Here is a 17,365-nt window from a genome sequence, read left to right as displayed (position 1 = left end):
CATGTAGGAGCAGTATAGACCTAGTCTGTTCATTATATACTGTACATCTACATGACGTATTGTTACACCATGTAGGAGCAGTATAGACCTAGTCTGTTCACTATATACATCTATATGATATATTGTCACACCATGTAGGAGCAGTATAGACCTAGTCTGTTCATTATATACATCTACATGATGTATTGTTACACCATGTAGGAGCAGTATAGACCTAGTCTGTTCATTATATACATCTACATGATATATTGTTACACCATGTAGGAGCAGTATAGACCGACATTAGCTTGCTACTTATTTAGATTTAGTTTGACTGAATGAAACTGCCTTAAATGTGCTGTAGTAAACATTTTTCATTCGCACTAATCAATCAACACATTCCTGTCTGTGTATGTCTCACTATAATAGTATTATTTAATTAAATACATGTAAAATAATCTTTGTTTGAAAATAAAATATGATCCTCAATTGCGTTTCCCCTCCAGTCAGCAGACGGCGATGTGCGTCTTTCAGGCGACGCTGCCAGCGTGACGTATAATCTAGTGGACGGTTCTTCAGGAACAGCTTGTTAACCACCTCGGTAGCTTGCTAGCCAACATAGCCGAAAGATTCAAGCTATTTATACGCTTTCGGTCTATATTAGCTACTGTGTTTTAGACATACATCTGTCGTATGTACTTGTTAACCTATTTAATTTAATATTACGTTATTTTGTATTAGTCAGCTATAGTAGCTGACTGGTTAAGTTAGCACTAGCCTAGTTGCTAATGATAGCTAGCTAGCTAACATCCCCGAACATGAGCTCCCTAAACTTCTCCCCTCCTGTTAAAGAAGAGGAGGTCTGCTGGACGGAGAAAGAAGCTCTGGGGCTGAACATTATCGTGAAAGAGGAGAAGGAAGAGGAGGATGTTACTGTTAAAAAGGAAGTAGAGGGTGAGGTTGTTACAGTGAAAGAAGAAGAGGAAGACGTTTCAGTGAAAGAAGAGGAAGACGTTTCAGTGAAAGAAGAGGAAGACGTTTCAGTGAAAGAAGAGAAAGACGTTTCAGTGAAAGAAGAGAAAGGCGTTTCAGTGAAAGAAGAGAAAGACGTTTCAGTGATAGAAGAGAAAGACGTTTCAGTGAAAGAAGAGAAAGACGTTTCAGTGAAAGAAGAGAAAGACGTTTCAGTGAAAGAAAAGGAAGACGTTTCAGTGAAAGAAGAGGAAGACTCGTTCAGAGTGAAAGAGGTGGTGGATGTTACAGTAAAAGAAGAGGAGGATGCAGTTTTTGGAGTGAAGAAGGAAGGGGAGATTACTGTCACATTGAAAGATGAAGAGGTGGAGAGAGGAGATCTGATTAACACCAGTAAGTACCTCCTTAAATGTGTTTTTAACTTTGGATATTCTGAGTTGGCTCGTCAATAGCTCTTCAACGGAGGGGCAATAGGATGATGACTGATATGTCTAAAATCAGACGAAGTAGAGAACAAGCTACCCCTTGTTTTCTCCGTTCGGTTTCCAAAAAGTGACTTAACATATATATTTGAGAAGGGTCTATCTGCTGACCGCAGACTGGGGCCCGGCGTGTAGTGATTTTCATGTAGTGATGTTTTACTACACACCGTGCCCCCCCAGTAGTGCCATGTGAGTTGGGTTGGCTACACCAACGATTATGCATATACTGACAAGATGTCTCTCCGCCCGAACAAGGGGAGTCGTTGTCCACAAAGCGGTACTGCGGGTTCTTTATCTCCAAAATATCCTATCTTTGGATTGGAGGATCCATCTTATTATTGTAATCTATTGTGTATATTCTATGAGTGTTGTTGACGTCAACCGCCTGTATTCAATGGAGAGAGATGCTTAGCTACTAGCATGAATATGCATAGCGATCTGGAGACAACTCCTTTAGTGTTTTTATCAAAGTTGTCGGTATGTCACGTGTCCACATAACAATTTAAGCATTACGAAACTTCTGTTGGATCAAGTAAACCTCACGTAGCAAATAAGCCATTCATTTTGTTGTTAACCAAATTCGAGACTTTCCACATTGGGTTGATAATTGTTTCCACTTGGATAACACCTACTGTAACCTACTGGCATGACCTAGAGTTACAACCTACTGTAGTCTACTGGCATGGCCTAGAGAGATTAAGCCACTTGGCTACAACCTGCTAGCATGACTAGAGAGTTACAACCTACTGTAACCTACTGGCATGACCTAGAGAGTTACAACCTACTGTAACCTACTAGCATGACATAGAGAGTTACAACCTACTGGCATTACCTAGAGAGATACAACCTACTGTAGCCTACTGGCATGGCCTAGAGAGATAAAACCACTTGGATACAACCTACTGTATCCTACTGGCATGGCCTAGAGTGATACAACCTACTGTAGCCTACTGACATGGCCTAGAGTGATACAATCTACTGTAGCCTACTGGCATGGCCTAGAGTGATACAACCTACTGTAGCCTACTGGCATGACCTAGAGAGATACAACCTACTGTAACCTACTGGCATGATCTAGAGAGATACCATCTACTGTACCCTACTGGCATGACCTAGAGAGATGCAACCTACTGTAGCCTACTGGCATGGCCTAGAGTGATACAACCTACTGTAGCCTACTGGAATGGCCTAGAGAGATAAAACCACTTGGATACAACCTACTGTATCCTACTGGCATGGCCTAGAGTGATTCAACCTACTGTAGTCTACTGGCATGGCCTAGAGTGATATTAACCTACTGCAGCCTACTGGCATGGCCGAGAGAGATACAACCTACTGTAACCTACTGGCATGACCTAGAGAGATAAAAACACTTGGATACAACCTACTAGCATGACGTAGAGAGTTACAACCTACTGTAACCTACTGGCATGACCTAGAGAGATACAACCTACTGTAACCTACTGGCATGAACTATAGAGATAAAACCATTTGGATACAACCTACTGTAGCCTACTGGCATGACCTAGAGAGATACAACCTACTGTAACCTACTGGCATGACCTAGGGAGTTACAACCTACTGTAACCTACTAGCATGACCTAGAGAGTTACAACCTACTGTAACCTACTGGCGTGACCTAGAGAGATACAACCTACTGTAGCCTACTGGCATGTCCTAGAGAGATACAACCTACTGTAGCCTACTGGGATGTCCTAGAGAGTTACAAACTACTGTAACCTACTGGCATGAACTAGAGAGATAAAACCACTTGGATACAACCTACTAGCATGACGTAGAGAGTTACAACCTACTGTAACCTACTGGCATAACCTATAGAGATACAACCTACTGTAACCTACTGGCATGAACTAGAGAGATAAAACCATTTGGATACAACCTACTGTAGCCTACTGGCATGACCTAGAGAGTTTCAACCTACTGTAACGTACTGGCATGTCCTAGAGAGTTACAACCTTCTGTAGCCTACTGGCATGACCTAGAGAGATACAACCTACTGTAACCTACTGGCATGAACTAGGGAGATAAAACCATTTGGATACAACCTACTGTAGCCTACTGGCATGACCTAGAGAGTTACAACGTACTGGCATGACCTAGAGAGATACAACCTACTGTAGCCTACTGGCATGACCTAGAGAGATACAACCTACTGTAACCTACTGGCATGAACTAGGGAGATAAAACCATTTGGATACAACCTACTGTAGCCTACTGGCATGACCTAGAGAGTTACAACGTACTGGCATGACCTAGAGAGATACAACCTACTGTAGCCTACTGGCATGACCTAGAGAGATTAAACCACTTGGATACAACCTACTAGCATGACATAGAGAGTTACAACCTACTGTAACCTACTGGCATGACCTAGAGAGTTACAACCTACTGTAGCCTACTGGCATGACCTAGAGAGATTAAACCACTTGGATACAACCTACTAGCATGACATAGAGAGTTACAACCTACTGTAACCTACTGGCATGACCTAGAGCGATACAACCTACTGTAGCCTACTGGCATGACCTAGAGAGATAAAACCTTGGATACAACCTACTGTAGCCTACTGGCATGACCTAGAGAGTTACTACCGACTGTCACCTACTGGCATGACCTAAAGAGATACAACCTACTGTAACCTACTGGCATGAACTAGAGAGATATAACCTACTGTAGCCTACTGGCATGGCCTAGAGTGATACAACCAACTGTAGCCTACTGGCATGGCCTATTGAGATTCAACCTACTGGCATGACCTAGAGAGATTCAACCTTTTGTAGCCTACTGGCATTACCTAGAGAGATACAACCTACTGTAGCCTACTGGCATGACCTAGAGAGATACAACCTTCTATTCTACTGGCATGACCTAGAGAGTTACAACCTACTGTAGCCTACTGGCATGACCTTGAGAGATACAACCTACTGTAACCTACTGGCTTGACCTAGAGTTACAACCTACTGTTGCCTACTGGCATGACCTAGAGAGATACAACCTACTGTAATCTACTGGCATGGCTTAGTGAGGTACAACCTACTGTAGCCTACTGGCATATCCTAGAGAGTTATAACCTACTGTAACCTACTGGCATTACCTAGAGAGATACAACCTACTGTAACCTACTGGCATTACCTAGAGAGATACAGTGCCTCGCGAAAGTATTCGGCCCCCTTGAACTTTGCGACCTTTTGCCACATTTCAGGCTTCAAACATAAAGATATAAAACTGTCTTTTTTTGTGAAGAATCAACAACAAGTGGGACACAATCATGAAGTGGAATGACATTTATTGGATATTTCAAACTTTTTTAACAAATCAAAAACAGAAAAATTGGGCGTGCAAAATTATTCAGCCCCTTTACTTTCAGTGCAGCAAACTCTCTCCAGAAGTTCAGTGAGGATCTCTGAATGATCCAATGTTGACCTAAATGACTAATGATGATAAATACAATCCACCTGTGTGTAATCAAGTCTCCGTATAAATGCACCTGCACTGTGATAGTCTCAGAGGTCCGTTAAAAGCGCAGAGAGCATCATGAAGAACAAGGAACACACCAGGCAGGTCCGAGATACTGTTGTGAAGAAGTTTAAAGCCGGATTTGGATACAAAAGATTTCCCAAGCTTTAAACATCCCAAGGAGCACTGTGCAAGCGATAATATTGAAATGGAAGGAGTATCAGACCACTGCAAATCTACCAAGACCTGGCCGTCCCTCTAAACTTTCAGCTCATACAAGGAGAAGACTGATCAGAGATGCAGCCAAGAGGCCCATGATCACTCTGGATGAACTGCAGAGATCTACAGCTGAGGTGGGAGACTCTGTCCATAGGACAACAATCAGTCGTATATTGCACAAATCTGGCCTTTATGGAAGAGTGGCAAGAAGAAAGCCATTTCTTAAAGATATCCATAAAAAGTGTTGTTTAAAGTTTGCCACAAGCCACCTGGGAGACACACCAAACATGTGGAAGAAGGTGCTCTGGTCAGATGAAACCAAAATTGAACTTTTTGGCAACAATGCAAAATGTTATGTTTGGCGTAAAAGCAACACAGCTCATCACCCTGAACACACCATGCCCACTGTCAAACATGGTGGTGGCAGCATCATGGTTTAGGCCTGCTTTTCTTCAGCAGGGACAGGGAAGATGGTTAAAATTGATGGGAAGATGGATGGAGCCAAATACAGGACCATTCTGGAAAAAAACCTGATGGAGTCTGCAAAAGACCTGAGACTGGGACGGAGATTTGTCTTCCAACAAGACAATGATCCAAAGCATAAAGCAAAATCTACAATGGAATGGTTCAAAAATAAACATATCCAGGTGTTAGAATGGCCAAGTCAAAGTCCAGACCTGAATCCAATCGAGAATCTGTGGAAAGAACTGAAAACTGCTGTTCACAAATGCTCTCCATCCAACCTCACTGAGCTCGAGCTGTTTTGCAAGGAGGAATGGGAAAAAAAATTCAGTCTCTCGATGTGCAAAACTGATAGAGACATACCCCAAGCGACTTACAGCTGTAATCACAGCAAAAGGTGGCGCTACAAAGTATTAACTTAAGGGGGCTGAATAATTTTGCACGCCCAATTTTTCAGTTTTTGATTTGTTAAAAAAGTTTGAAATATCCAATAAATGTCGTTCCACTTCATGATTGTGTCCCACTTGTTGTTGATTCTTCACAAAAAAATACAGTTTTATATCTTTATGTTTGAAGCCTGAAATGTGGCAAAAGGTCGCAAAGTTCAAGGGGGAGGAATACTTTCGCAAGGCCACTGTACAAAACCTACTGTAGCCTACTGGCATGGCCTAGAGTGATACAACCAACTGTAGCCTACTGGCATGGCCTATTGAGATACAACCTACTGGCATGACCTAGAGAGATAAAACCACTTGGATACAACCTACTGTTGTAGCCTGCTGGCTTGACCTAGAAAGCCAAAGTTTTAAAATTCCTGTATTTTAAAATGATATTTTCCATAATAATGATAATTTGTGTCTTCCTGTCCACATGTGGGATCCCTCTCCTTTTCGCCCTCTTTACGCAAATAACAGACAACTACTGTGGGACTCCCAATCACAGCTGGATGTGATACTGCCTGATTCGAACCAGGGACTGTAGTGACACCTCTTGCACTGAGATGCAGTGGCTTATACCGCTGCTTCCGTGTGTGTGTTGTGGAGGTCGACCGATTAATCGGAATGGCCGATTAATTAGGGCCAATTTCAAGTTTTCATAACAATCGGAAATCTGTATTTTTGGGCGCCGATTTGCCATATTATTATTATTATTATTATTATATATATATATATTATATATATATATATATATATATTACACCTTTATTTAATCTTTATTTAACTAGGTAAGTCAGTTAAGAACACATTCTTATTTTCAATGACGGCCTAGGAACAGTGGGTTAACTGCCTTGTTCAGGGTCAGAACGACAGATTTTCACCTTGTCAGCTCGGGGGATTCAATCTTGCAACCTGAACTAGTCCAACGCAATAACAACCTGCCTCTCTCTCGTTGCCTGTTACGCGAATGTAGTAAGCCATGGTAAGTTGCTACCTAGCATTAAAGTTATCTCATAAAAAACAATCAATCATAATCACTAGTTAACTTCACATGGTTGATGATATTACTAGATATTATCTAGCGTGTCCTGCCTTGCATATAATCTGACTGAGCATACAAGTATCTGACTGAGCGGTGGTAGGCAGAAGCCGGCGCGTAAACATTCATTCAAACAGCACTTTCGTGTGTTTTGCCAGCAGCTCTTGGTTGTGCGTCAAGCATTGCACTGTTTATGTCTTCAAGCCTATCAACTCCCGAGATGAGGCTCGTGTAACCGAAGTGAAATGGCTAGCTAGTTAGCGCGCGCTAATTTTCCTTGTTTGGTGGTTCGAGCTCAGAGAGGAGCGAGGAGAGGGACGGAAGCAAACTGTTACACTGGCAATACTAAAGTGCCTGTAAGAACATCCCATAGTCAAATGTTAATGAAATACAAATGGTATAGAGGGAAATAGTCCTATAATTCCTATAATAACTACAACCTAAAACTTCTTACCTGGGAATATTGAAGACTCATGTTAAAAGGAACCATCAGCTTTCATATGTTCTCATGTTCTGAGCAAGGAACTGTAACGTTAGCTTTCTTAAATGGCACATATTTTACATGGAACATATTGCATTTTTACTTTCTTCTCCAACACTTTTGTTTTGCATTATTTAAACCAAATTGAACATGTTTCATTATTTACTTGAGGCTAAATTGATTTTATTAATGTATTATATTAAGTTAAAATAATGTTCATTCAGTATTGTTGTAATTGTCATTATTACAAATAAATAAACAAAAAATTGGCCGATTAATCGGTATCGGCTTTTATGGTCCTCCAATAATCGGTATCGCTTAAAAGGAAGCAACAATTTTAAATATCGGTTATCGGTTTCGTTTTTTGGGCAAGGAAAATATTGGCCAATAATGTAATGTCGGTGCATCCCATTATTCTAAAATGTATTATATTATGAATGTTTTCCTCATCAATCTACACACAATACCCCATAATGCCATCACAATACCCCATAATGCCAATCCAATACCCAATAATGCCAAAGCAAAAACAGATTTAGATATTTTGCAAATGTATTAACTATTCCCAAGAACAACTCGTCTGAGTAATGTAAGATGTACGATCCCAGGATAACTAGTCTGAGTAATGTTAGATCCCAGGATAACTAGTCTGAGTAATGTTAGATCCCAGGATAACTAGTCTGAGTAATGTTAGATCCCAGGATAACTAGTCTGAGTAATGTAAGTTTCAAACAGTTTTAACCCATTACAGTCTAAGCCTTGTCTGAGGGGGAGGTCCTTCTAAGCTATACGGAATTGTTTTAAGAAGGTTTAAATAACATGAAGGGCTTCCCCAGTATAGTACTGTAGAAACACCCTCCAACATGAAGGGCTTCCCCGGTATAGTACTGTAGAAACACCCTCCAACATGAAGGGCTTCCCCAGTATAGTACTGTAGAAACACCCTCCAACATGAAGGGCTTCCCCGGTATAGTACTGTAGAAACACCCTCCAACATGAAGGGCTTCCCCAGTATAGTACTGTTTTAAGGTTATACCAAGGATAATTTAGCTTTCTGATTTTGAATTGTAAGACTCCTTGAAGTATCAACCAAAAATATTAATAAGTTAATTTGTGTCAAATTATTAGGCCATACTGCTATAACCCATAGTAACACATTGGATAACATTCACAACATGGAACAACAGTAACCATAGTAACACATTGGATAACATTCACAATATGGAACAACAGTAACCATAGTAACACATTGGATAACATTCACAACATGGAACAACAGTAACCCCAAAACATCTAAAGGAAGTTTGTTCTGAAGTGTCTGGTTTCCTCGATAGCAGGGAGGAGTTTCCTCATTACCAGATATACTACATCCATAACTAGTGGTTTCCTCATTACCAGATATACTACATCCATAACTAGCGGTTTCCTCATTACCAGATATACTACATCCATAACTAGTGGTTTCCTCATTACCAGATATACTACATCCATAACTAGTGGTTTCCTCATTACCAGATATACTACATCCATAACTAGCGGTTTCCTCATTACCAGATATACTACATCCATAACTAGTGGTTTCCTCATTAGCATGGAGGAGTTTCTACAAGCAAATTGCATGTGCATCGCCCTCGTGCCGCAATTTTATTAAACACAAAAAGGGGCCTATATTGGAGACCAAAAGTTGTCTGGCACACTGCTTAGAGTTTCAACAACTTTAATAATTCATTTATTGTCTACAATCTTAGATGTTACTACTAATGTGAAAACAAGACCATTTTCATTTAATTTAACAGACATCAATTGTTGTACAACTTCATGGGTACGCTCTGGGCATCACCTTTTACCTCATATAAACAGTGGATTTCTGTTGTTGTGGGCCTTTAACCATCTGTTTGACTTTGCCATTCACACAGGAGAGAGACGGGACTACCGTGGATCCTCTGGGGAGCCTCAACAACCTCATGATGCTGACGAGGCAGAGAAGAGTCTCTCCACATCAGAACTCCTCAAGAAACACCAGCAGAGACCCACAGGGAAGAAACCTCATTGCTGCTCTGACTGTGGGAAAGGTTTCAAATATTCATCATACCTTAAAATTCACCAGCGAGTACACACAGGAGAGAAACCTTATAGCTGTACTCAATGTGAGAAGAGTTTTACTCATTCAACCAACCTGATATCACACCAGAGAACACACACAGGAGAGAAACCGTACAGCTGTGATCAATGTGGGCAGAGGTTTACTCAGTCAGGTGCCCTGAAATCCCACCGTAAACTACACACAGGAGAGAAACCTTTTAGCTGTGATCAATGTGCGAAGAGATTTATTAAGTCTAGCAATCTGGCAGTACACCAGAGAAAACACACAGGAGAGAAATCGTTTAGTTGTAATCAATGTGGGAAAAGTTTTATTACATCTAGAGATCTGACTGTACACCAGAGAACACACACAGGAGAGAAATCTTATAGCTGTGATCAATGCGGGAAGAGTTTTATTACATCTAGCCATCTGACAACACACCAGCGAGTACACACAGGAGAGAAATTTCACCACTGTTCGGATTGTGGAAAAAGCTTTTCAACTTCACATACTTTGAAGATGCACCAGAAAACACACACAGGAGAGAAATCTTATAGCTGTGATCAATGTGGGAAAAGTTTTACTCAGTCAAGCTCCCTGAAATCCCACCATAAGTTACATACAGGAGAGAAACCATTTATCTGTGATCAATGTGGGAAGAGATTTATTAATTCTAGCAATCTGACAGTACACCAGAGAAAACACACAGGAGAGAAACCATTTAGTTGTAATCAATGTGGGAAAAGTTTTATTACATCTAGCTCTCTGACTATACACCAGCGAGTACACACAGGAGAGAAACCTCACCACTGTTCAGATTGTGGAAAAAGCTTTTCAATGTCACATACTTTGAAGATGCACCAGAAAACACACACAGGAGAGAAATCATATAGCTGTGATCAATGTGGGAAGAGTTTTACTAGGTCAAGTTCCCTGATATCCCACCGTAAACTACACACAGGAGAGAAATCTTTTAGCTGTGATCAATGTGGGATGAGGTTTATTACATCTGGCAGTCTGACAGTACACCAGAGAACACACACAGGAGAGAAACCTTATAGCTGTGATCAATGTGGGAAGAGTTTTACTACATCTAGCTATCTGACTATACACCAGCGGAGACACACAGGAGAGAAACCTTATAGCTGTGTTCAATGTGGGAAGAGATACTCTGATAAAAGTTATCTGATCAAACATCAGAAAATACATACATGAAGGAGTTGTTTCATGATATCTATGAAATAATGTCACAATGTAGAATGTTTTAACATTGTAGAAGGAATATTTTAATGATGTCATAATGTAGAACCCTAAACGTTTGCCCCCTGTTCTATTGATTTCAGCATGATATGGATATTAGCCTCAGGGGGAAAATCCAGGCTCTGAAATGAAAGAGTACTATTTATATGATTTAACAAAAAGTGACTAACAAAAAAAGTTGTTACATTTACCACGTTGGTGACCCACTTGAATGAAAATGCAACACTTCAAAATGTAGCTAGCTGATTTCTACAAATTGTCCTCTAACCAGTGATGTACACATTATTCCTAGATTCCGTGTGGTTTTTGAGCTGTTAGTTTTAACAGAGACATTACACTTAACCACATGCGTCTGTGACAGAAACAATGATGTATTTACCTCATTTGGTGGATATTTAACAATGATTTACTTAACAACCAGTACGATATTTCTGTCCTGCTAATTCTGAGTTTTATGGTGTCCACTCTAGCTTCCTGCAGCTAGTCTGGGTGTCGAGGACATGGGCTTCATTAGAGATGGCTTGAAGCTGACGATTGAAGTCTCGGTGATTAAAAACCAAACAGCCACATTCCATTCTAAGATTAGTGGTACAGGTGAGACATATGTCTCCGGTCTGATTGAGCCTGCATTCCATAGACAATATATGGTGTATGTTGAGCTTGGATAGAGAGGACTAGAACAAAGGACTCAATGGTCGTGAGACATCCTGGCATCTGGGATATTAGGCCAGGATCGGGGGTTAAGATAACATCTGGGATATTAGGCCATGGTCGGGGGTTAATATAACACCAGGTGCAGATGAAGACAGGATGAGCCCAAAGTGGCTTATGATGCCCCCCAATCTAGATGGGAGGGGTGGAACCAAGCATTCTGGGTATTAGCTATATAAACTGGGCGTTGTCTGTAAAGGGTAGGCTCTCAGACTAACAGTCAGTTAAGACTGTTGGGCTGACGGTTTCATTATTGCAATAATTAATCAATGTTAAATAAAGATGATTGTTTGAAGAAATGTCCAAGTCTCTCGAAGTACTGAATTTCCACGACACGACCCAATTGAAACAAAATACAACACTTCAAAATGTAAAGAGATGTTTTCTACAAGTTGTTCTCTAACCAGTGATGTACACATTATTCCCAGATTCCGTGTGATTTTTGAGCTGTTAGTTTTAACAGGACGTGCAACCTCATCTCCCTCCTCTCATATGCAAATGATTTTAGCATAATTCGATGAGTGATGACAAATAAGTGTTGCTTTCCTTTGTTCAGCGACCCCTACATTTAAATACATCCCTCCAAAATTTAGACGACTGTCTTCTGCAGGTTGTCCTCTAACCTGTGAGGTAAAAGATATCTCCCATTTCCATGTGTTTTTTTAGTTGTGTTAGTTTCAACAGCACGTACAACCTGATTTTCTCCCTAATCGATATCAGTGATTTATTGCTACTTGTCAAAACAACAGCGTTTCTGGTGCTTGTGCAGTTTATAAGGTGCTTGTTTAAAAAATACAAGTAATATGATTATTGTGGCAGATGTTTGTGTAAACAGCACATGTTATGTTTAGGTTTTCAATTTATCCCAAACTGTTTCTGCATATTGGTTATTGATTTGGACACATTAAAACTGTGTTTTGACATTGGGATATCCCACCTAGCAAAATGTCATTGAAAAGACGTTGAAAATAAGACTATTCCCGACATCCGATATAAGTTCGGTTTTAGTTGAAAGTGAAAGTTTAAAAAAAAAAAATTACGTACTTGAAGCTTATATACATGGACGCAGTATAATACATTTGTCTATAATCTATTTGATTAATAATTTTTATAATCACTCCAGTATTTATTTACAAGATTCAAGTGCTAATTATCTTTATTTCACATTTGGTTTTGATATTTCATATTTTCATTTCATGTAACATTTAGTAAACCAAATTATTTATGCAACCAACTGACAATTTTTGGGTACAATTATATTGACACTGTTGCCCTGCTTTTAGAATATCCGGGTTAATTTTCAGATGTGCCAACCCAAATGTACCAGAGTATGACATTGGGGACTGGGCCCCAATCCAACAACATGCCTATCGAGTGAACCCTGAAAAGAGAGAGAAGCTCTGCAAGTGAGGTGGAAAGTTACTTCGGAAATTCCAGGAGTTTCCTCTTGAAATGAGGACAACATGGTTTCTGATTGTCTCAAGGGTGTGCATTCAACAAGTTTTGCATTTAGCCAGTGCGTTGCCATGGATCACAATTTATTTTGACTGCGTGTTTTTCGGTATGCAGATTAGTTTTGGGGCTCGTTCCAAGGGGGCGAGAGTTCTAGAAGCTAGTGAGTTTTAAGTTGTTGTCTGTTGGTTGTAAGCATTCTCTTAGGGGGGGAAGGTGTTATAGTCTTTGGTTTTTCCATTTCTGTTTCGAGGTGGACACCAAGGAACTTGAAACTCTCGACTCGCTCCACTACAACCCCGTTGATGTTAATGGGGACCTGTTCGGCCCTGCTTTTCCTGTAGTCCACGATCATCTCCTCTGTCTTGCTCACGTTGAGGGAGAGGTGCCAGGTCTCTGACCTCCTCCCTGTAGGCTGTCAGGGAGAGGTTTAAAATGTCAGTGAAGACACTTGCCAGTTGGTCCGCGCATGCTCTGGGTACATGCCCTGGTAATCAGTCTGTCCTGGCGGCGTTGTGAATGTTGACCTGTTTAAAGGTCTTGCTATGGAGAGTGTGATCACACACGTCCGGAACACCTCAATCATGCTTCAGAGTTGCTTGCCTCAAAGCAAAAAAGGCATTTATGTCGTCTGGCAGCTCGTCTCCACCTTTTCTTCAGGTGAATGACAGGGATTTGGGCCTGGTCTCCTGAAAGCAGTATATACTTCGCGTCAGACTCGTAAAAAATAATATTTGTCAAGTTTGAGGTGACTAATCACTGTTCTGATGTCCAGAAGCTCTACCATGCGAACGAGTTCAAACTAGAGAACACAATCACATGTTGCATGAGGTGTGGCTAACGTTAGCAAGCTTGAGCTAGATACCAAGCTAGCATACAAACTCTGTAGAAATAGTGCATTGTGGGTAATTGAGAAGATATCCAGAAATAAGTTAAGAAACATTTAATAAAGCAAAAACATAACTGTTTGTCCTTATAGGTAACGTGGTAGGGGGTATTGGTCCACATGCAACATTGAATTCACAGTTACCTTGAAGTCCCCACACATTCTAACAGACCCGTCTTTCTTCACAGTAGGAACTATGGGTGTGTCCCATTCGCTTCTGTCCACTTTCGTCAGGATCCCTGTATCCTGCAAGCGATCGATTTCCGCTTCCACCTTTGGTCTCAGGGAGTATGGAACAGATCTGGCTTTGTAGAATTTGGGGGTTGCATCATCTCTTAGAACAAGTTTTGCTGTGAAGCCTTTTACTGTTCCCATCTGATCACTGAAAACTGTGTTGTATTTCTTCCGCAAGTGTTCCAGTGTTTGGTCTGTGCCTTTCTCTTTGGACTGGAACGGCTGGAGCATTTTCAAGTCACACCAATTCAGCTTTATTTTTGAAAGCCATTCCCTGCCAAATAATGGGGGGCCAGTTCCAGGCACCACATACAGCTGTAACTGCTGTGTTTGCCCCCCATAATGCACTCTGACCTGCAACGCCCCCATTGGGCTCAATCTCTCTCCTGAGTATGTCTTCAGCAACACATTTGTGTTCTTCAGCTTGATAGCCTTAAAGTGCTCATTGTAGACGGTAGTGGAAATTATAGACACTGCAGATCCTGTGTCCAGCTCCATTTTGAGGGGTTTGCCTTCGATATCTGGTGTCACCCATATTATGCTACTGCTGGGATAAGTCACTGTGTTTAACTCCATTGTACCAATTAATCGTTCATCTGAATCACTGCCACTGTTCTCTGCTAGTGTATTCACAGACCCTTTAATTTTCTCAGTTTTCCTGTTGCGACTGAATTTTGCTTTGCATGCTCTTTGAATGTGCCCTCTTCTACTGCATTTGTGACAAATTTCATATTTGAAACGGCAGTCCTCTGCTCTGTGACCATCTCTGTCACACCTGTCACACCTGTCACACCTGCTGTTTAACCAGGTTTCGAGGCTACACAGTGGAGTTATGCAATGTTTTGGTTTCTGATGGGGCAGTACAGTTGAAATATTTGAGGCATTTATAAGTTACACCACTGTTCAAAAGTTTGGGATCACTTAGAAATGTCCTTGTTTTTGAAAGAAAAGCACACAAGTCCTCAACTGACAGCTTCATTAAATAGTACCCGCAAAACACCAGTCTCAACGTCAACAGTGGAGAGGCGACTCCGAGATGCTGCAAAGAAAAAGCTATATCTCAGACTGGCCAATAAAAATAAAAGATTTAGAACAAAACAACACAGACACTGGACAGAGATATGTAATTTTCTTTGCAACTCTGCCTAGAAGGCCAGCATCTTTTTCACTGTTGACGTTGAGACTGGTGTTTTACAGGTACTATTTGATGAAGCTGTCAATTGAGCAATTGTGAGGTGTCTGTTTCTCAAACTAGACACTCTAATTTACTTGTCCTCTTGCTCAGTTGTGCACCGGGGCCTCCCACTCCTCTTTCTATTCTGGTGTAAGGTTCAAATTTTTCAGAGTAAATAACTCACGGACACCAGAGAAGCTGAACCAAGTTTAATTCTTCCCAAAGGGTCTTTACAGCTGTTCAGACAAAAAGTATATATATACCCCACTTTGGACACTCCTCTTTCTCTCCAGTCCTTACATCTTATGATTCGACAGGAAGAGGGTAACAGGATACTAAACCCTTATTACTCCCTTCAGGGGATCTGACCTGACCTCAACCCCTCCTTTGCCTAATCCAGAGATGTCCATTCGCTTCCCCTATAGCAATCCTATGATCTCCTCCCGTCCACCCAGCACATTCCACAGCCACTCTGTCTTTCTACAGATCTCACTCCTTTATATACTCTGCGTCTGATCTATCATGTCTTTAATATCTCAATGTTCAAAGTTTAGCCCGAATCCAACATTGGTTAGGGCCAGTTTGCGCTGTTCTCTGAAGGGAGTAGTCACAGCATTGTACAAGATCTTCAGTTTTTGGCCATTTTGAACCTGTAATCGAACCCACAAATGCTGATGCTCCAGATACTCAACTAGTCTAAAGAAGGCTAGTCTAATTGCTTCTTTAAACAGAACAACTGTTTTCAGCTGTGCTAACATCATTGCAAAATGATTTTCTAATGATCAATTAGCCTTTTAAAATAATAAACTTGGATTAGCTAACACAATGTGGACACAGGAGTGATGGTTGCTAATAATGGGCCTCTGTATGCCTATGTAGATATTCCATTAAAAAACAGCCATTTCCAGCTACAATAGTGGGAAGATGGATGGAGCCAAATACAGGACCATTCTGGAAGAAAACCTGATGGAGTCTGCAAAAGACCTGAGACTGGGACGGAGATTTGTCTTCCAACAAGACAATGATCCAAAACATAAAGCAAAATCTACAATGGAATGGTTCAAAAATAAACATATCCAGGTGTTAGAATGGCCAAGTCAAAGTCCAGACCTGAATCCAATCGAGAATCTGTGGAAAGAACTGAAAACTGCTGTTCACAAATGCTCTCCATCCAACCTCACTGAGCTCGAGCTGTTTTGCAAGGAGGAATGGGAAAAAATTTCAGTCTCTCGATGTGCAAAACTGATAGAGACATACCCCAAGTGACTTACAGCTGTAATCGCAGCAAAATGTGGCGCGACAAAGTATTAACTTAAGGGGGCTGAATAATTTTGCACGCCCAATTTTTCAGTTTTTGATTTGTTAAAAAAGTTTGAAATATCCAATAAATGTCGTTCCACTTCATGATTGTGTCCCCCTTGTTGTTGATTCTTCACAAAAAAATACAGTTTTATATCTTTATGTTTGAAGCCTGAAATGTGGCAAAAGGGTCGCAAAGTTCAAGGGGGCCGAATACTTTCGCAAGGCACTGTATAAGAAGGATCAGGCAGTGTTGTCAGCTATAACTTTAAACAGAGGAGATAAAGAATACAATAGTTATTCTGCAATTTAAGTTATGTTGTTTTGTGTTTTGGACGTTTAAACTTGACCGTGTTCCATCCACTGTCTTGTCCATTTGTTCAGCTCTAATACTTTGACCATGTTCCATCCACTGTCTTGTCCATTTGTTCAGCTCTAATACTTTGACCATGTTCCATCCACTGTCTTGTCCATTTGTTCAGCTCTAATACTTTGACCATGTTCCATCCACTGCTGGTAGTCATACATACTTCACGCTACACTTTTAAGCTTCTGCACTCCTCTTGTCATCGCGCTCTCTGCCTTCTACCTCAGAGTGTAGGGCTGACCAGCTACATTATTGCAATTCTTATCAAATAAAGATTGATTGTATGAAGAAATGACAAAGTCTCTCCTGAATGGTTAGAATTTCCACCACAGTGTGCAATAGGCTTTTTCA

The 17,365-nt window shown here is 40.8% G+C and overlaps 1 protein-coding gene across 1 annotated transcript; it reads left to right on the top strand.

Annotated features, from left to right (window-relative positions):
- The first annotated feature begins 556 nt into the window (after positions 1-556).
- On the top strand, positions 557-11,838 carry LOC139413149 (zinc finger protein 271-like). The gene is made up of 2 exons (XM_071160244.1): positions 557-1,344; positions 9,465-11,838. The coding sequence occupies exons 1-2, from the start codon at positions 798-800 to the stop codon at positions 10,844-10,846; spliced, it is 1,929 nt and encodes a 642-aa protein (XP_071016345.1). The 5' UTR covers positions 557-797; the 3' UTR covers positions 10,847-11,838.
- Positions 11,839-17,365: the final 5,527 nt, after the last annotated feature.

Source organism: Oncorhynchus clarkii, chromosome 7 (genome assembly GCF_045791955.1).
Source record: "Oncorhynchus clarkii lewisi isolate Uvic-CL-2024 chromosome 7, UVic_Ocla_1.0, whole genome shotgun sequence".
In the NCBI taxonomy this organism is placed as follows: domain Eukaryota; kingdom Metazoa; phylum Chordata; class Actinopteri; order Salmoniformes; family Salmonidae; genus Oncorhynchus; species Oncorhynchus clarkii.
Note: the sequence above shows the minus strand (reverse complement) of the source record. Positions and strands in the feature narration are given on the sequence as shown.